General features: G+C 49.7%; 1 protein-coding gene and 1 long non-coding RNA gene across 2 annotated transcripts in view; one reads left to right on the top strand and one right to left on the bottom strand.

The window, feature by feature from the left end:
* Positions 1–3366: 3366 nt before the first annotated feature.
* Positions 3367–5793, top strand: LOC143269545 (uncharacterized). The gene is made up of 2 exons (XR_013046029.1): positions 3367–4053; positions 4377–5793. It is a non-coding gene; the product is annotated as an uncharacterized LOC143269545 (long non-coding RNA).
* Positions 5064–20248, bottom strand: part of Ctnna1 (catenin alpha 1) — a 138499-nt gene continuing 123314 nt past the window's right edge. Inside the window, exons 11-18 of the mRNA XM_076554970.1 lie at positions 19365–19521; positions 13718–13918; positions 12992–13143; positions 9650–9760; positions 8450–8631; positions 8238–8343; positions 7012–7146; positions 5064–6233 (exon numbers count right to left, since the gene is read on the bottom strand). Of these exons, the coding sequence (XP_076411085.1) occupies positions 5946–6233; positions 7012–7146; positions 8238–8343; positions 8450–8631; positions 9650–9760; positions 12992–13143; positions 13718–13918; positions 19365–19521 (1332 nt within the window). The 3' untranslated portion in view covers positions 5064–5945. The remainder of the gene's footprint in view (positions 6234–7011; positions 7147–8237; positions 8344–8449; positions 8632–9649; positions 9761–12991; positions 13144–13717; positions 13919–19364; positions 19522–20248) is intronic.

Genomic DNA, 20248 nt, shown 5'->3' with positions numbered 1-20248 from the left:
TGGTGGTTTTTCTTCCTCCCGTTGAAAATCGCCTTTCATGTGCAGAGAGCATTGGATAAGCTCCTTGGAGGTGTGTCTGAATTTCTCACCCATCATGCACTTTGGAGCCATTATTAGGTAAAAGTAAGTGTTACTTGAATATAAGAGCTACATTACCATGACTGGGGTCCCTCTGATAACCAGTTAGTCGGTGACTAATGAGCATGTAGCAGATGCAGTGTGGACACACTGGACAAAGGCGGTGCCCGGGGCCAGTGCTCCCCGCAGCAGGATGGGGCTCAGCAGTGAGGCTCCAGCACTGGACCCAAGCGTGCAGCCTGAAGCTCACGGAACGTTAATTCCTGTCGTTTTCTATGTAGTATTTTTGGACCGTGGCTGACCAAGGGTAACTGAAACGAAGACAAAGCAAAACTGAGTGAGGAGGGGATGCCATACAGTCAAGTGGTTTCGTTTGTCGTTTTTGAGACAGGCTCTCTTATATAGATAGCTCTGGCTGTCCTGAACTCAGAGATCCACCTGCCTCTGCCTCCCCAGTGCTGGGATTAAAGGCGTGCGCCACAGCCAGCTGACTTTTCACAAAGGTACAAAGGTTGAGAAAAAGATTGTCTTTTTTTGTTTTGTTTTGTTTTTTGGACAGGGTCTCTGTGTAGTTTTGGTGCCTGTCCTGGATCTCACTCTGTAGACCAGGTTTGGCCTCGAACTCACAGACCCAAGATTGTCTTTTTATAAGTGGTGCTGTAGCAGTTGGACCTCTGTGGACCCCTGTACCTCACCACTAATACACAGTTCAATGTGTGTATCACAGACGTAAATCTAAAACTTTTATTAAAAAAAAATAGACAAATCTTTATGATCTAGAGTCAGGCAAAGAGTTCTTAGATATAACATTGGACTTATCCAGAAAATTAAAAATCTCATAAACTGAACTAAAAGTAAAAATTTCTATTAAGAAATTAAGAAAAAAAAAGCCACAAACAGAAAATCCTTTACAAATCACACATTTAATGAAAGGTTTATATCCAGAATATGTAGGAACTTTCAGAGCCCATCTGTAGATCAACCCGATAAAGACAAAAGATCTGAAAAGGCATTTCACCGCAGAAACAGATGGCTGAGGAGCACACGGGCACACTCGACAGCCTTAGTTGTTAGAGAAACGCACATAAACCACAATGAGACATGCCATGCGTCTATACCCAACAGCCTGGGGACGCCAAGTGCCAGAGTCGGAACAGCTGGAGGCACACTGCTGTCTGGCGAAATGCAAAATGGCGCAGAGTGATGGTGTGCGGTTTGCAAGTCTCTCAGAGTTGAACATTACTCACGACAGAACCTTCTTCCTAGGTGTTTACTTGAGATGAACAAAAATCTGTTTATACAAAAGCCTGTGCTCAACAAACAAAACCACTTGACTGTATGGCATCCCCTCCTCACTCAGTTTTGCTTTGTCTTCGTTTCAGTTACCCTTGGTCAACCACGGTCCAAAACTATTACATAGAAAATAACGGGAATTAACGTTCCGTGAGCTTCAAGCTGCACGCTTGGGTCCAGTGCTGGAGCCTCACTGCTGAGCCCCATCCTGCTGCGGGGAGCACTGGCCCTGGGCACCGCCTTTGCCCAGTGTGTCCACACTGCATCTGCTACATGTGTCTGTAAAATGTATGTATTAAAAACAAAAACAAAATAGAAACAGTTCCAGTCCCTTACAGGAGGGATGAATGGACACACTGTGCACACTCTAACGGAATACTACTCACTACTGAAAACCTAGCAAAGGTGCTCACAACAGTGCGTCGTGCTTCTCAAAGGCTCCGTGCTCCGAGATGCACTGTGCAAATGTAACAGGATGCAAAGGCTAAGAACAAGGGGGTTTCATTTAGGTAGAGAGGTCGGGTGTGCTTGAACTTTCCTGTGGCATCAGAAAGAGTAGGTTTTACTACATGTAAATTCCAACCTACTTTTTCATTTTAATTCTATTTTAAAAATTTTAAATTTTATTTATTATGTATGTGGGTATGTTGCATGCATGTATGTCTGCATATCGTGTGTGCCTAGTGCCTGCAGAGGCCGGAAGAGGGTGTTGGATCCCCTGAAGTGGGTTACAGATGGTTATGAGCCACCATGTGAGTGCTGGCAATCAAACCCCAACATGTGCTCTGAACCACTGAGCCATCTCTCCAGCCCCACCCCAACCTAATACATCTTTAAAAAGCAAAAAACAAGAGCAAGCCTCGGAGTTTCCTCCTTCCCAGAGCTGCGTTTCCCCACGTTGTGCTCCAGAGGCTGTTGACCCTGTCTCAGGGTGACTTGCACAGCCTGGGGTCCCATGCCATCCTTCCCAACTCTGGTTCAGGACAGCACTCGGGACCGGACAGGAATCCGACGTAACAGAACCTGTACCAGAGAAGCTGGAACACCCCATGCGTAGACGGAAGCTTGACTTCTAAGAAAGCGATGATGCTCGCCAAGGTGGCTCACCGTGCATGTAATTCTGACACTTGGGAGTCGGGAGGGCTGTTCAAAGTTTAAGGCCAGCCTGGTCTACACAGTGAGACCATCGGCAGAAACTGTTAACGCCAATCACACGTCCGTGTTTGTACAGCAGTGTTGGTCGCAGACGGACTGGAGGGAGCATCCTGAGTGTTTGACCCAGCTGTCTGACGCAGCAACACTGACCAACAGGTCAACAGAAATGCCAGACAACATTCACGTCACCTGTTGGTGGCATAGGCTGGCTGAGGTACGAGTGCAGAGTTGGCGAGGCATGCTTTATCGCTTGAAAATGGTGTGGAGTGTAGAGGTGGAGCCTCCCCTGGCCCTTCCCTGGACATTTCGGCAGCGGGCACTGCTTGGGCACTTCGGGCCTATACGCCGTCATGGTGGGACAGACAGAAGCAGCAGACCCAGGGCTGAGTCCTGTGCCATGGCAACAGCCCACGTGTCAAGGATGAGCTGAGAAAGGAGCAGGATCTGAAGCCTGAAGCCTGTGAGACCACAAAGGCCTAGAGCAGGGACCCCGTAACTGAAACTCATGGCTGGCTGGAACCTGGGGGTGTTGGTGGGACTACCCTAAAGGTGGTGCCTTGGATGAGGGGCTTGGCCTCTGCATCTGCTTCCTCAGCTCACAGGCTCGAGATGAGAACACTGTGGCCTGCCATGTTGTAGCTGTGGGGTGACTTGCTGAGGACTGGACAAGGACTCTGGTATGCTCGGCACAGCAGCTCCTTCCTGCCTGCCTGGGCCTGGCAGCTGAGCAGTGGGTGCACAGACGGACAGCTGGCTGGGGATGGACAGATGGCAGGGTGGTTAGAGAGCGCAGTCAGCCTGTAGAATGCAGACCCTGCTGGGGGGGGGGGGGCTGGGTGCTCTGCGGTGTCCCTGCAGGTAGTTGTGGGGAGCAGATCAGAGGGGCAAAGCAGCATGACAGGGAGGTGACATGCAGAATAGGGGCGTCTCCTGCTCACTCGGGCCTCACCAGGCTGAGAGGAGCATGTCTTTCTGGACCCAGATCAGGAGTATGGCCATGTAGGGAGGGGGGAGGGTGTCCTGAGGAATGTCAGGGGGCAGGGACCAGCACCTCCCTGGGATCGCCACAAAGTCCCCACATAGTCCCATCTCACACTCCGAGGATCTGCAAAGAATCCCAGATGTTTCGAGGGCTCGCAAAGGGCTTGATGCAGAAGCTGGCTGTGATGCAGGTGGCCGCGGGCTGCTTAGCCCTGGGACTCTGCTGTGGCAATGTCAGAGCTGGAAAGCAGACCGGTTATAGGGACCGGGACTCTGGGGCCGGACAGCATGCAGAGCTTGGCGGACAGGCTGTGGGGGTAACACACAAGGCTCCTCCTCCTCCAGTCCCATGCCCTTGGGCACTGCAGGTGACGGTGCAGAGCTGGCCAAGAACCACACCCCACAACCAGTCCTGAGAGCACAGAGGACACCCGGAACCTCAAGTTCCTGAGGAACGTGCTTCTTACTAAAAGGAAAAGGAAGGGTCAGGCAAAGATGTGAAGGGGTGGAGTTTCGGAGGCCGTCGAAGCCCTTGTGAAGCCCAAGGTAAGCCCCGCTGACCGCTCCCACCCCCACCCCAAGCTTGGGAAGCAGATTGGTTGCTTATGGCCAAGGGTCAGAGGTACTGCAAACCAAAGCCCAGGGCCCAAACCCAGGCCAAGGCTCCAGCTCCAGCGTGAGCCCACAGAGAACCACCTGCCAAGGTCAAGGTCGAGGCGGATGAACTGGTGTTGGTGTGACCCTCCACAGCATCTGCAGATGGTTGGTGGCCTATGCTGTATTTACAAACAAACTTGAGGCAAGATCTGTTAAAAACAACAAAAACTATAGGGGTCTGGTGGTCAGTGATGGGGCGGGTCTCCCTACAGCCTTCCACGTGCAGCAAGTGACCTAGGTCTTAGTCATCCAAACAAGATCTCTACGTGTGAACAGCAGAAGCAAGCATGGTGACATGTTCCATGTGGTGACAAAGAGGGCAGGTGTAAAGCCTCATCACTGGTAAGGTGACTCTTGGTGTACTTAAGGAAATGAAATAACGCATGCACAGGGTGTGTGTGTGTGTGTGTGTGTGTGTGTGTGTGTGTGTGTGTGTTCAGGAAGTGCCCCCCCCCCCACACACACACACACAAGCAGGTTTGGTAAGATGCTGACAAAGGGCCAGTCTGACAGACTGGGGAAGACAGTCACTTGACGAGGGGACAGCGATTGAGGGGGCACGAGCTGATTAAAATGGCAGAAAGAGGAGTCTCCCTTAGTAAGGCCACAGTGGCTACAGCCACCTCCTTGAGGGGCCCGAGAGGGACTGTCTGCTGGGGAGGGACAGGAAGTGAGGCTAGGCAATGGAGACAGACATCTCCACGTCACGTCAAGTGCTGATGTGACTGGTGTGGCTCTGACTTGAACCCTGAAGATGGGTGAGGTGGGATACAGGCCGGGCCGCTGAACACGGCCTGACCTTCCTTCCCTCGGCAACTCTCCTAGGAAGTGGGGTTCTGGGGGGCCAGAGGCACGATGGATCACAAGCCTGCGGCTCTTCTTGAAGGCAAAGAAACAACTTCTTATTCTTGGTTTCATAGTGGACTTTATTGGGAAAATTAGTGTATAAAACAGTTAGATTCACAAAATTTAAATAAGACAATAAACTCTTACCTTGTAGCTATGGTAATCGCTCTAGTAATCACAAAGAAGGTGGAGTCTAAATTATTGCCTAAGCAAACACTATTCTGTCAGAATTCTTTGACAGCTCAAGGCAGGAAACACTGTGGTTATTACAAGTGAGCCGGAGGATGAATTTGCATTTGACGCTGCTGGAATAACAGCGGAGCGTGTTCTGATTACAGCATCACATCTTTCTAGCCCGAAAAAGCAAGTCTATTAATGTCCTGCAGCAGAGCACATTAGTAACTGTAGCCATGCATTATAATTCCCATCTTGTTTCATAAAGAAAGCAATCAATTTCCTACACAATGCATTATGTTTTATTGTTTCCTATGGTTTATTCTTCAGAAGAGGTTCCTTCTCCAGACGGTTTCTTAGGATGCCCAGTGGCTTACCCTGGGTCACGCTTGGTCATTTAATTCCATACTGCCCAATGGTAGGGCTGAAGGCAGCCTCTCTCCTCCGGCCCTCACCCCTACCTAGAAAGCAGACAGCTCATCCTACTCTGAAATGTGACCAAGAAGTTTGTGTGGTACTCTTTGGTTATGGGACTTTTATTTTCATGTAAGCTTATAAAAATATAGCTAGAAATATACTTCTGAATTCTAAACCTTTTTTTTTTTTTTTTTTAAATCAGCTTTAACACAAACATGTCCTTGCAAAATTCACCACCTGGTTAAGTTGGAAATCTGCTACCTCCCTGTGGAATCTAAGTGTTCTCTACTTAGCAGACACATGAGTGAAGAAGCGCTTGCAGGCCCGCCCCACGGCGGAGCGGCTCAGATGCTGTCCATGGCTTTGAACTCGCTGAGGGCCTGCACAGGGCTCACGTGCTTCTTCTGAGAGGCTCGCTTAATCTTGGTCTGCGTCTCGTCCTGCTTCTCTCTCTTCACCAAGGGCTTCTTCTCAGGGGCCTTCATCTTCCACGACACGGCAGGAAGGTTGAGGGAGGCCATGCCCTGGGACTTCTGGTACTTGGTGGAAGCCACATAGGAAGCCTTCACTGTCTGCACGACGGCGTTCATCAAGTTCTTGGCTGCCTGGATCAGGGACATGGCGCTGTCCACCTGCAAGGGACAGATGGCATGGTGAAGAGCCTGACTCGAACCCTACACACATGCAGGCCTGGCCAGAGCAGCTAGGCCTTCCCCACCTCAGGAGCGAGGGTCTCCATAGCGCCGTGGAGAGAGGCCCTGTGACTGCTCTCCTCTGAGAAGAAATGGAGACACCAGTGAAGTAGAAGATCACCTCACCACCCCTGCCCTCGGGACTGGGGACTTCCGTGATGGCGCTGAGAGACTGCAAGGCTGTGTAGCAGTGGCCCCGTCAACAGCGACAGAGAAGACATGAAGTCAGGCCACGTCCACCCGGCACGGCTCCCACTCTGGTGATCTCAGGTATGGGGTCTGGTTCCCCACTAGAGAACATGGAGACATGTTCTCTCCAGACACAGAAGTGTTGGGTCCTCCTCTTGCCCACGGTGAGAAGGACCCAGAACTGTGACCTGACGAACTGCTACCACTCAGCTCTGTGTGGGGAGAAACCGAGAAAGCAGCCTGCACAGTTCTACTTGGTGATTTCTGAGCAGGCTTAATTACTCTTGGGGAGGGGGTGATAGAAACACCCTTTCCCCAAGAACAGCTAGTGAAGAAAGAGACCAGGCCTGGCAATGGTTCCATCTGTCACCAACCATGCCATGCTATAAAGAGTCTGTGGGGTTCCAGTTTCTGTTCTCCATACTTTCTGCGTCTGGAGCAGGTGGGTGGTGGACAGGGACAAGTCTCCTTTGCGGCAGACAGAGGTCAGCAGATTCCCATGGCCACCCCCCTCCTGGCCACCACTCACCCCAGAGACGACAAGCTCCCCGCCGAGGTTCTGCACTTCAGCCTTGACCTTGCTGCAGATGTTGAGCTGGTGGCAGTAGAGGGCGATGCGCTGAAGATAGGCCAGCAGGTCCTGCTTGCAGGCCGAGTCTGGGCACTGACGGACGGACGGGAAGAAGCTCAGCTCTGACTGCTCCCAGCCCCACCCCACAATCCCCTGCTCCCTCCCTTCCTGAGGTGCAAAGGGTGAGGGGGTGGGGTGCGTGTTCTGTTCTCCAGGGCTATGACACCCAGGCAAGTCACTCCTGGATCCTGCCTCAGTGACACTTCCTGAGCATCCACTCAGTCGCACACCACTGCCTAGGTTCCACCCTGGGGGCGAAGCCCCTGGCCCTACAAGGTGAGAGATCAGGCCTCCCTGCTCACACAGAGTCAGTCGGGGCTCTGAGCTCTGTGGAGTAAGCATCCCAGGACCTGCTTCTTCTGCTTAAACCCTCCTCAGCAAGGATCCCCAAGACGAGACCCGACGACAGACACTCTAGGCACAGACAGTTCCCAAAGTTACAAGTGAGGCCCTGTCCTGACCACACTGAAGCCCAGGGGTTTGGGTCTCCTCAGATGTGTTTACAACAGACACTTGCTTCCTTTGGCGGGGGGGGGGGGGGGGGGGGGGATAAAATGGGGCCTATATCCATGCTGAAGGCTTTTAACTTTTTTCTAAGATGCCACCAAAGCAGGACAGATTCAAGTCTGCTCTGCATTTTATAACGACAGTGCTGTGGCCGTAGGCAGACTGGAGAGAAGAATAGGTAAGAGCAGGCCACAGTGTCCAGGCGGGTGAGAGGTCAACGGAGCTACTGATTTCAGACAGGAAGGACCAGGTCCACAGGGCTTTTTACTGGGCAGTCAAGAATGACTGTCGAAGGTTGGCTTGAGTAGTGAGGGACAGCTTAAGTCCTGGCACCACAAGAGTGTGCTGGGACGCTTCCTGGAGGGGAGAGGCCACAGTGCTGAGGCAGAAAAGCCTGTGCCCCGTTAGATGCCCAGAGCTCCCAAGTCCTAAGCAAGAAGCTCCCACACCTCAGTGCCAGTGTTGGGGCGGGCAGGTTCTGGTCTGCCCAGAACTGGAGTTCGGGGGGGGGGGGGGGGGGGGGGGACACAGGACAGATGGACGGACCTGAAAAGTCACAGTAGAGGTTGGCTTTAATGATTTAGAGATGCAAAGTTTTCAGACAGACTGCCACTTACATGATCTGCGATTGTTCGGCCGAGCTTATCCATCCTGGATCCTGCCTCAGCGATTTTCTTGGCAGCACTGATCACGTCTGACGTATTTTTGAGTGGTCCTTTGCCTCTGAAAAGAGAACAGGATCCTGTCTGTGAAGCCTCTCCTGGCACCGGGGTCCCGGGGAAGTGCACTCTCCCTCTCTGAGAAGCCTGTGGGGTGGGCTTCTGCTCACCGGGTGAAGTCGGTCATCTCCATCATAATCATACACATCTGCTTGGCCAGCACGATGATGTCATTGCCACTGTCGTCCCACTTGGACACTTCGGCATCCAGCTTGCTCTTTTCTTCCTGGAAGCTGGCCACCTGTTCGGCAATCTTTGCTTTTTGCTCCTGAGGCAGCTGAGCCATGATGGCCTACAATCACAAGCCAAACCACTCTTAGAAGTTCTCACAGTGCATTAGCCAAGAAGACTTCTAACACAATCTACACCCTAGCTAGGATAAGGCTTTAATAGCTGCATTTTGCCTGGAGGGCTATTTTCTCATCTTTGCAGGAGTTGACTGCACCTAAATGCCCGACCCACTTTCCAAACCATGTCTGGATGAGGAGGGACGCAGCACAGGAGGCCTCTCGGAGGCTGGGCAGGCGCCGGTGCTGATCTGACTGACTGAGAGGTTTTAAGCTTGCTGTCTGTGGCGACATGAAGAGAGAAAGGGATGTGTGGGTGGAGCCCTGAACAGACCTTTCCAAGTTGGAAAGGTCCACCAGAGCTAGTCTGGGAAGACAGAGTCTTCTGAGGAACACACGCCTTGGCTACCTGACAAGCAGCACTTTGGAGGCCAGCCGCCAAGTCAAGCCATAGCTTGGGCTCCATCCTCTAGGCTCTCCAAACGCTCCCGACTCAGTAAGGCCTAAATCAGGGCCATGCTCTCTGACAGATTTCCATGGAGTGAGAAAATAGGCTCCTTAGCAATATATCTTGACATCCTTCCAAAAGCAGGGGCCTTATCCATTGACGACGTAATGACCCCAATGCAATGGTGCCGGCTGGTTTTCTCCAATATGGGTTTTGTTCAGTTTTTAAGGGCCATGAATAATTAAGAGTTCATTCTCATGGTTATCAATGCAATGAGTAGAGAAGTATTTCACAATTCTTTTTAGCAAACATTACTCTGATTAGATTGGCAGCCTTTCCTGACCCAGGGTACCATAAACCGGTGGCCCAATGGGTAGTCGCGGCCCCCAGGTTCTTGCCCTGCTCTTTAGTTGAAGAGGCATTTTTTTGGGAATACCATGATTTAGAATTTCATTTCAGTCATACCACCAAAAAGAGGTAAGAATGGCACCCTGAATACTGTTGAATATCCTAAAAGAGAGAACGGCCAGGGAGCCTCACAGAACAAGTCAGAGGAGCAAGGAGAGTGTCCTTACCCGGGCACTTTGTCCAGCTATCAGTTGGTCGTCTTCTGTCTGAACGCTTGTCCTACTTCGGACATCAAAATCTTCCGTCTCAAAGTCAGAGTCATCCAGTTCCTCGGGGGTCTGCAGCCAAGACAAAAGACTAGGAATCAGACACAGTCCAGTGTCTCCAACCGCCTGAGTGAAATCTTTCCACCAAAGCATGGAGGCCCAGATTCAGACTCCAGGCCACCAGAGAGAGGTTTGCGTGGCCTCCACACCCTCAGTTTCTAAGAAACCTCCTTTCCTAGGGTGTAGAGCTCAGGCTGACCACTGATTCAAGGCTTGCTGGAACAGAAAGAGTTCACTTTTAATGCAGTTTCCCAGGGCTCTGCACCTGCACACGGAGGTAAAAACCACCCTTGGTCAGAAGCCCTGCATCAGGTGGCCAGGTTTCTACCACCACATAAAGCAATCTCACGAAAGTCCCACTTTATGACGAGAAGAAAACACAGGTTAATACTGAGCTTTCTCTCTGGGCGCCCAAGGCTATTTTGAGGAATAAACAAAGCAATCTAGTATTCCTGCAGCCTTATCTTCCTTTTATCAAAGGACAAAAGAACACAGCAGTAGAGTTCAGTGCCCACCAAAGGCGCTGCTGCTGTTTTCTGTCCTCTGCCGTAACGATTTAGTCAAATCCCAGCTCTCCTGACGAGCGACTGATTGACAGTTGTCAGAAGGGATGACAGGAGGGCAGCGAGGCCTCCTCTTCACTAGGCCTTCAGCCAAGCCCTGCCCAGGCCCTGTTGTGAGGCTCAAACGACAACATGTGGGAAGCACTCAGTGACGTGAGCTTGGGTTCTGACAGGCCAAGGTTGGCCTGCCCTAGAGAAGTGAGCACAGTGGTGGGCGAGGATCACAGAGGATCACAGAGCCACAACGATCCTGGCGGGACCTCGGAGCTCCGGCCGCAGAAGGCTGCTGTGCCAAGTCCAGGGCGGTTTCCAAAGCAGCACCTGACACTGCCCCCTTGCCTGCCCACGGCCTAGCTGGGTCCTGAGCACCGTTCTTGCCAAGAACAGCTCTTCGGTTCACTCTCCCCCACCATTCTAACGGCACAGCAGCAGCAATGGCAGAAACCGAGTCAACGACATGACTTGCCGCAGCACCATAAACAAATGGAGCCGTCGTGACCACTGGAACAGGGACAGGTCTGTGAGGCAGGGACCGAGCAGGTGGGGGAGGGCGGGGAGCAACCTGAGGGAGGAGCAAAGTGGAAAAGAAGATGGTCCGGCTCACTGGCTGGGTCCCAGGTCAGGTGACTCTGAGCCACGGGAAGAGCAGCAGCAGATGACAAGTGGTGTGGGCACCTCAGGAGAGTGTGGAGCAGCAGACGACACAATCTGACGGCTCCAGGGGCTGACCTAGATGCACTGGGCTAACCTCCAGGCAGAGGGTGGGACTAGGTAAGAGATGCCAGGCTAGGGTGGGAACACATTCATATTCCCGAGAGGGAAGATAAGGACTATCAGATCTGGGTTCCCACAGGGAGGACCAGAGCAAGCGGAGGAGGTAACTGCTGAGCAATCTCGCTTCAGAGGCTGGGGCTCACTTCTGGGCACAGTAACTGATAAAAAGTTGTAAATTAGCTACGTAAGTAGGGGATTTAGCAAAACCAGCCTCCAAAGAAAGCATGTTTTTACAAAGCAACGCAGGCAAAGAGGCCACGGCTTCCCTGCCAAGGAGGCTGAGACAGAGAGGGCCGAGGGTTTGCCGTCTCCCCATGAGGAGCATACGCACATACAGAGAGGGCCAGAGGCAGGGAGCAGGGTTAAAGGATGCTGTAGCCGTATCCAGTGAGTGCCGGGCGACCTCAGCCACCAACACCGACGGGGACCTCTTCCTAGAAGGAAGCACTGGCCACAGGGCACAGTAGCAGGGCACAGGTATTCCAGCGGCCTGGTGTTTCCACTCGACTGGGAAGATCGGGCACAGGGTTAGAGGTGTGGGAAGGTTCGAGAGGAAAATGAAATAGTTCGAGATTCTAGGACCAGAGCTAGGAGTGGCTTGACCAACAGGACACAAGGGTCTCCCCGGTCCCGTCTCAGAAACCGCCATCAGATTGGCTGCGTTGGTCGGATTTTGCTTAGCAGGAAAATGAGAGACACTAAGACTGCATAAATAACGTATAAGAAAAGGAGATGTCCTCAGAACTAAGACCTGGGTTGGTAAGATGTGTCAGGGGTGAAGGCACTTTGCTGCCAAGCCTGACAACCTGAGTTTGATTCCTGGGACCCACATGGTAAAAGGAGGACTGACTTCCACAAGTTGTCCTGTGGTCTCCATACATGCACACAAAAAAATAACGTATTTAAAAAAAAAAAAAAAAAAAAAAGACCCGAAGGGCTGAGTAAAAAAGGACAAGTGGGACCAATCTAAGGGTAAATCCAACACCAGAGAGCGCACACGTGTGTGTATGTGTGTATGTGTGCATCCATGCATGTGCACGCGTGCGCACAGCTCAGGGCACACAGACAAAGGATGACAATGAGACCCAGGTCCCTGCCCTTTTATCTCAAGAGCCCCACAGCTATGGAAAGGCAGTCTGGGAGACACAGGCCCAAGACCTGTTTGATGGAGGAATCTGCAGTTTCAGAGCCCCACCCCCACCCTACCCAGTTCATGGGAGGTCTAGGACTTTCTGCCACTTTTTCTGAGGTGGGTGACAGAAGACTCAGAGGTAGTACTTCCCCCTGGCTCAGCACTTGGCCATGAGCCATGGAGTATCATCAGGGCTGCCACTCCTTATCCTGAACAAAGACTCCAACCTCCTGCCTGGGTTTCCCTTCAAGGAGAGGAGCGGTTCCTTCTGGACAGAAGTACAATAACTTTACCGACCTTAAGAAAAATCTCCTGCCGGGCGGTGGTGGCGCACGCCTTTAATCCCAGCACTCGGGAGGCAGAGCCAGGCGGATCTTTGTGAGTTCGAGGCCAGCCTGGGCTACCAAGTGAGTTCCAGGAAAGGCGCAAAGCTACACAGAGAAACCCTGTCTCGAAAAAACCAAAAAAAAAAAAAAAAAAAAAAAAAAAAAAAAATCTCCTTCTCTGAAATGTCAGACTATTTTCTATAGTTTCCCCTGTAACTCAAACTATTCTATGTTTATCCAACTAAATTCCCTAAATTACTCCATCAAGCCCAACTCGTGTTCGGTCTCTTTTTTTTGGTCCCTGTTTGGGTTCTAGCTCATTCTACCACTCTTGGATCCATGGTCTAATATACTGCCACTGTATCTGCTGAGTTTCAGAATGGCGCATTGCTCAAGGTAGCAAATAATAAAAACGAAGCTACTGAAATGTCTCAGATTGGTTACTCACCCTGATCATCAGCACTGCTTTCCTGATGTCGCGGATGCCATCGTACACCAGACGGGAGGCATCGATGAACTCGTTCTCATCCATAGGCTGGGCTGGGTCTGAGCTGAGGGCTTCCACAGCTGCTTCCACTTGCTCAGTGAACCGTGGCATGACTGCGGAGACAAGAGGCAGGCAGGCCCCACTAAGAAGACAGCACCCCACAACCAGGCAGCAGAGTTAGGCTCATGACAAAGGTCCTCTGCATTTCTACTCTTGTGCCCAGTACTCACCAGTGAAATAAACCACAGTGTGCACATGTGACTTATGGACTCAATCATCTTACTAGACTCTGAGCTAGGATTGGATGACTTGGGAGAACTTGAAATGATGCTAACTACCTTCAGACCTTAAGAACGGGACCTACAACAGGTTGGGATAGTAGTTTAGTAGCAGAGTGCTTGCATGTAAGAGGTTCTGGGATCAATCCCTAACTTTGCAAGAGGAGGGACCCACCTTAATTTCCTGTGTGTTCACTAACAGGAGACAACTCGGAAGTTCATCACAGACACACAGAGGAAAATGTGTTCGTGAACTAATAATTAATTTCTCACTAGTACAATGAGCCACCTAGTGTGTGTAAAACCAGAGCTGAGTTCTGTATGTGCAATCCACAGGATTTGGAATGATGTCAGAGCTAAGCCATGGTGGGGATCAGGGAGAACACTGGGACAGGGACAGTCCTCAGACCTGTGTTGGAGAGCAGCTTCGTGGCTTCCAGAACCTTCTCTGTGTAAACTCCTGGCTCGTAGTTGTCCATCTCTGAGGTGACTACATGGATGACACGAGCTGCCCGGCCTCGAATGGCACCAGCAGTACGGTCCAAGCCATCCACATCTTTCTCTTGGAGAGCAATGACACACTTGTTCACATCTTCCAAAATGTGATTCTCTGAGGAAGAAGCAAAAAGCTGAATGAAGGATCAGGTCTCCTAACAGAGGATGCCACAGCAGCACAGCATGCTCTGTGTACAATGGGCAGGCTTGGTGCCAAAAGTTTTATATGCAAAGCTGGGCACAGGCACACACTGCATGTTGGCACTCAGGAGGGTGGAGCTAGAATCTAGAGTTTAACCCAACCCCTGCACGTTGTTCTCTGCCCTCCAAAACAGCCATGACACCAAGTACCCACACCCCAAGTGAGCAATGTACTAAAAGCAAGCCCACCGCCTCAGGAACGGCTTCCTTGTTGCCTGTCACTGGACAAATGGTGCAAGCAGTCTAAGTCAGGAGACAGCTCAATCCCAGGCTGCGCCTGCCCAGCGTTTCCTCGCCTTCCAAGAGGTACCAATAATGTTCAGGAGGCAGCAGGACCAAAATGAGAGGGTGCAGAAAGGCAGGTTTGACCCTCTGGGCGCCGAGAGAAAACATCTGACATCTGTGGTCTCTAGAGAGGGAAACCTGTAAATCCAGCTGTGGTGATACTGTGTCCCCCAGTATATTGTGCATCCTAATAAACTTATCTGGGGTCAAAGGACAGAACAGCCACTAGACAGACATAGAGGCCAGAAAATGGTAGCATACACATCTTTAGTCCTAGCCTTCTGGTGGCAGAGATCCATCCGGATCTCTCTGAGTTCAAAGCCACAGTGGAAACAGCCAGGCATGGTGACTCACACCTTTAATCCCAGGAAATGATGGCAGGAAGCAGAAAGGTATTTAAGGCATGAAAACCAGGAACTAGCCTGGTTAAACTTTAGGGCTTTTGAGCAAGAGTTCAGCTGAGATCCATTTGGATGAGGACTCAGAGGCTTCCAGTCTGAGGAAACAGGATCAGCTAAGGAACTGGCGAGGTGAGGAGGCTGTGGCTTGTTCTGCTTCTCTGATCTTCCAGCATTCACCCCAATAGTTGGCTTCAAGTTTGTTTTTATTAATAAGGCCTTTTAAGATTGGTGCTACATCCAGATGCTAACTGACAAGAAGCTCCTACTAGGCACAGTTAGAGTTGAAGACCCCAGACCATTTCCTTTCAGAGCCTGACCCTGTTCTCAGAACCCAGAGCAAGTTCTTCCAGTCTCATCTGTACCAGCAAGGGGAAGCAAGGCGAAGGGTCAGGGAACCGTCAGGCTGCACACAGGCACCATGACCACAGAGGCCGGACTGTACGGACAGACCCAGAAGAGGGCGAGAGGCAGATCCACCGGCACACACGATGGCGCTGCGCTGGGCGGCAATATGCCCTCCTCCTCTCCTGGGACGCATAACAGCTCTTGGAAGTTAGTGTCTGGTAAAGACGTGGTATCCTGCCGACAACAGTGTAAGGCTAGCGTGTGGAGAGAGCCTCTTGTAGAAGAGCTGGAACTTAGGTAGCAAATGCGATCTGTTTTAAGAAGCACACTGGGGCCAGGCAGTGGTGGTGCACGCCTTTAGTCCCAGCACTTGGGAGGCAGAGGCAGGCGGATCTGAGTTTGAGGCCAGCCTGGGCTACAGAGTGAGTTCCAGGACAGCCAGGGCTACACAAAGATACCCTGTCTCGAAAAACAAAATGAGAGAGGGAGGGGGAGGGAGGGAGGGGAGGGGAGGGAGGGAGAGAACACAAAATTTCTACTATAAATTTTAGGCTCTTTACACCAACTAGAAGAATGGAGCTGACCTGAAATCCAAACCCCACACACTAACGCCAACTAAACAATGTATACCAAGCCTGTCCATCATTCAAGGCCTCAGTGCTGAAACTGCTTTTTCTGAAATCAACACAAGGTAAATGTGGAAGATATATCTTGTATTACAAAGTAAGAACGTCAAAAGAAAAGGAAAGATTCTGCTAAGAAAACTACAAACCAGTGTTACTCGAATTATTTCTTTTAATTCTCATCCCTGTTTTAGGGTGGTTAACACTTTGGAGGGGGATAAGACCTCAGGCTCAGTGATGTACTCTACAAAACCTATCAATTAGATATCTACGTTTTCAAAAATAAGCTCCAATTTTAATAACTTCATCCTAACTTTTCCCCCTGTGTGATCACATTAGAGAAGGTATGCACGCCACTCTTTAGTAACGAAGGAATCCATTTAAAGAAGGTGAATGTGTGTTACTCTCAAAGTGTGATGAGCTCTCCACTAACATGGGAGATGAGCATCTGGGCATGCCTGAGAGGGATTACCTTGATTAGGTTAACTGGGGTGACAAGTTGTATCTACTGTAGGTGGTACCATTCCCTGGGCTGAGTCCTGGACTGGACTAAAAGGAGAAAGGAACCAGGCAGAGGTGGCACACGCCTTTGATCCCAGCACGGTGAGCTCAAAGCCAGCCTGGTCTACAGAGCAAGTTCCAGTTTCAAGACAAGGAGAAATCCTGTCTTAAAACAATAAAAAATTTTTTAAAAAAAAAGGAAGGAAGGGAGCTGAGTCCATTTGCTCTCTGCTTCCTAACTACAGATACAGATACTACCCCCAACTCCAGCCGCTAGGACTTTCCTGCCATAATAGCCTGTACCCTTGAACTCTGAACCCTTTCCTCCTAAGCTTCTATCCAGGTTCCTGACTACATCAGCAAGAAAAAACACCAATATTCTCTCTAGTCACTGAGCTATACTTGTACTGCTTCCTCCAAAGAGAAATTCTCATTGACAGTTTTGCTTATTTTACTCTAAAAGAAAAAAAAAAAAAAAAGCACCAAAGTCCTTTTGTATCAAAAGCAGACAAGGCAGGGGACAGACACTTTAACGATGGCTAACACTGACTATCAACTTGAAGGGATCTAGACTCACCAAGCAGACAAGCCTATGGGCACACCTCTGAGTAATCGCTCGGATCAGGCTAACTGGGTAGGAAGACCCATCTCACTATGGGCAGTCTGGGGTCTTAGACTGAGTAAGCAGCAGAGTGTAAACCCAATCAAAAGCCCATGGCCCTCAAGGGGAACTCACTACTGTTGCTTAGTTAAACTGCTATCACACGGCCTTCTCAACGCTTGTTTACATTACACAGACGAGACCTTTTCTTCAAAATGAACAGTAGTAGACATAGACACTGGTTGTTCAAGGTGCTGAGAATAAGGGATGGTTGCATGCGCAGCCCTCAACAGGACAACCCACTCTAAGGCTTGGGAACATCATGGACAGAAAGAAAGCACGTGCCAGAAGACAGAGAGAAGGCCTGTGAAATGCGATCTTCTGGCCATGACAGCCATTACAATACGAGCTCACAGCAGCAGTTGCCAGCACTGGGCCTGTCGAGAGTCAATCATGGATGAGGAAGATCTTGCGGTGCCCAAGGCCTTCCTAGACTACTGGCTACTGACAGATTCCGGAGGAAGGGAAGTCACTGTGGGTCTGAGTGCTATCAACTAACTGCTGAGCACACTGGGTCTCCACCCAGGCACCTGCTTGGCCCCGGACCACTCCTCTAAAAACACCTTGGTTACTGATCACGTGCATCCCTCAGCAAGCTTATGAGAGAACAATAAAAACACACCAGTGACAGCCAGAATCCAGATGTTCTGAAGTACCACTGCTTCTTCAAGAGAGTAATTCTGTGCTTGGATTTGCTAAACAGAAACTGGCTCAAATGCTCTGCACTAAGTGAGAGCCCCCTCCCCTTTTTGGGGGGTTGGTTTTCCAGACAGGGTTTCTCTGTGTAGTTTTGGTGCCTGTCCAGGATCTCACTCTGTAGACCAGGCTGGCCTCGAACTCCCAGATCCACCTGCCTCTGCCTCCAAGGGCTGGGACTAAAGGTGTGTGCCACCACCTCCCAGCTAAGTCAGCCCTCTCTTAAACTCACACTTACATTCGCCAGATAAAAGTGAACCTGCTAAAGAATTTGATTTCTCTTTACTGGTCTTCTGTTTTATATTAAATAACTTTAAAAAATCCTGTCTGGATCCCACTAAACGCTGCTACTGAATCCCTTCTATTGTCTGATTTGAAGAGTGTTATATGAGGGACATTTTGATTCTATTATATTCTACTTTACTATAAGAAAGAATGAAAATTCCTTAAGACTAAACCTGGTAAACATATCCAACCTAATTTCAAAAAACTGTACGAATGTAGTATTTAAAAACTGTACGAATGTAGTATTTATCCAGAGGGGTTTTGCATTTAGATTTCCAAATTTGTTGTTTGCTTAAAAATGTGCTATGAAGGTGGAATGTTTTTCCCTAAACCTATGAAAAAGAGTAATTCCATACTTCATTGGGAAAAACAACAGAAGGCCAAGATTTCCCAGAAAGGCCATTGCTGCATTTCTGGCACCTGCAACAGCGTGCTCGAAGATGAATGTTTTGTTTTAAAGCGGCAGCATCTGCAGTTTGGCAGTCCTGCAGCAACACGGTTTACCCCGTCGTCTTCCTGCAGCTGACAGACAGGCGACACCGACTTTCTCAGGGTAAGCCAAAGAAGGCGAAGACAGGGACACATTGGTATGCAGAAGGCAGTGTCCCTTATATAGGTCACCGCTGGAGGACTGCTGCTGTGCATGCACTGAAGTTCCGCTTCTCTTTCAAGCCCCACTGCCACTCACGTCTTCCACATTCCAGCCTGCGCTCCCCGGGGTGACAGGTAGTTCCAGCTCTACAAGAACCCAGTCACTCAATCTGCCCACAGCCACTAGCCTCAGGAAGCCTGGCATTTCCAAGGAGAAGACACAGCCAGGGGCAACAGAGGCCTTGTTAAATAGAGAATGCATTTAGTGTTACTCAACTCTAAGGAGACAGGATTGAAATTTATTTCTGTGAGATAAACAGAAATTGCATTTGACAGACATGTTCTATATGAATGCAATTTACTATGTCATTACCAGTTTATGTTTATATAATGAAATCAACTGTTTTTGTGAGGTGAATTACTCAGATTTATTTTTTCCAAGTTCATAATTAAATGGCACTTAAATATTTCCTCTCTGTTTTCTCTCTGTGCATCAGGCAGACACAGTCTTTAGGGAAGTAGTCAGTTAAACTACGATCACTTCTGATAGACAGAGCTTTCCAAGAAGGGAAAGAGGATTCTCTACAATACACTAGCTGGCAGGCTCCTCCTGAGTTTCACAGGCTCATTATAAGTGACCAGCGACACTAGGACATAGGTCTAAACTGAAGTACTAAGAGGGGTGGGTGCTATATGCTACACAGGTCACAGCCAAAGGGTCTCAGTCTGTTTCAGCAGTGAAAGGTTTTGCTAGTCCAGTATCTAATTCTTCCAGGATGCACACCAGCCCCACCGTGAGGGAAACGGCTCCAGTTCCAACTCCCCTGCACAGCACACAGGTCAGAACTCCACAAAACTGGACACTGGAATGTAACTGATAGAAGTCCCTTGCCCAGATTTGAAGGTGTTCTGTCTGTGATTACGACTTGGACAATACTTACACATGCCACTCTAGGGAAGCAGGTTCATTACCTGAGACAGCCAAGAAGTCATCAATGGAAGTAATGTCATCCACAGCATCTGTGAGCACTCGGACTTGTTTTTCCCACTGCTCTTTAAAGAGATCCATGTTCTCTTGGGCCAGCTTGCTCTGTGGCTTTGCTGCTAAGGCCAATGCGGCATTGATAACCTGCAGAGATTAAAGCACATCGCTCACTCTATCTCCAAGCCACCGAGATCAGTCACATGGGGTGACTTGGTCAACAGGGCAGCAACAGCTCCCTGTCACTGGGAAACACCATGTGCTCCACCATAACTGGTACAAAGAGGAAATACTCAACAGAAGGCTTTAGACTTACCACCAAAGCAGCAAGTCTGATTAGGAAACAAAAGGCAACTATAAAACAAATGAAAGCTCCTCCAATTTCTCCAATCTGTGAAGGCAATTCTATAATTTTTGACATTAAATTTCAGGCTTTTTTAAAAAACCTCAATCATACAAATGCACCATCAAAAATTACATAATTAAAATTATAGGCCAGATGGCGGTGGCGTGTGCCTTTAATCCCAGCACTTGGGAGGAGAGCCAGGCAGATCTCTCTGAGTTCAAGGCCAGCCTGATCTACAGAGCAAGATCCAGGAAGGCTCCAAAACTACACAGAGAAACCCTGTCTCAAAAAACCAAAATAAAATAAAAAAAATAAAATTATAGGCCACATACAAAACTCTCCTGGTTCCTTCTTTTACATATGTCAATGTCATTAAGCACACATTAAAACAGTCTTTAGTATCCATCTTATAGGTGTCCCGTGTTCCTCTCCTACTATGAGATATTTAGGCTCATCTCAGCTACCCATCACTGTAACAAAAGCAGCAATGTCCAATAATGCATAATAATGCCCACAGTACCTGACACG

The sequence above is a fragment of the Peromyscus maniculatus genome, chromosome 19 (assembly GCF_049852395.1).
Source record: "Peromyscus maniculatus bairdii isolate BWxNUB_F1_BW_parent chromosome 19, HU_Pman_BW_mat_3.1, whole genome shotgun sequence".
Classification (NCBI taxonomy): Eukaryota; Metazoa; Chordata; class Mammalia; order Rodentia; family Cricetidae; genus Peromyscus; species Peromyscus maniculatus.
Note: the sequence above shows the minus strand (reverse complement) of the source record. Positions and strands in the feature narration are given on the sequence as shown.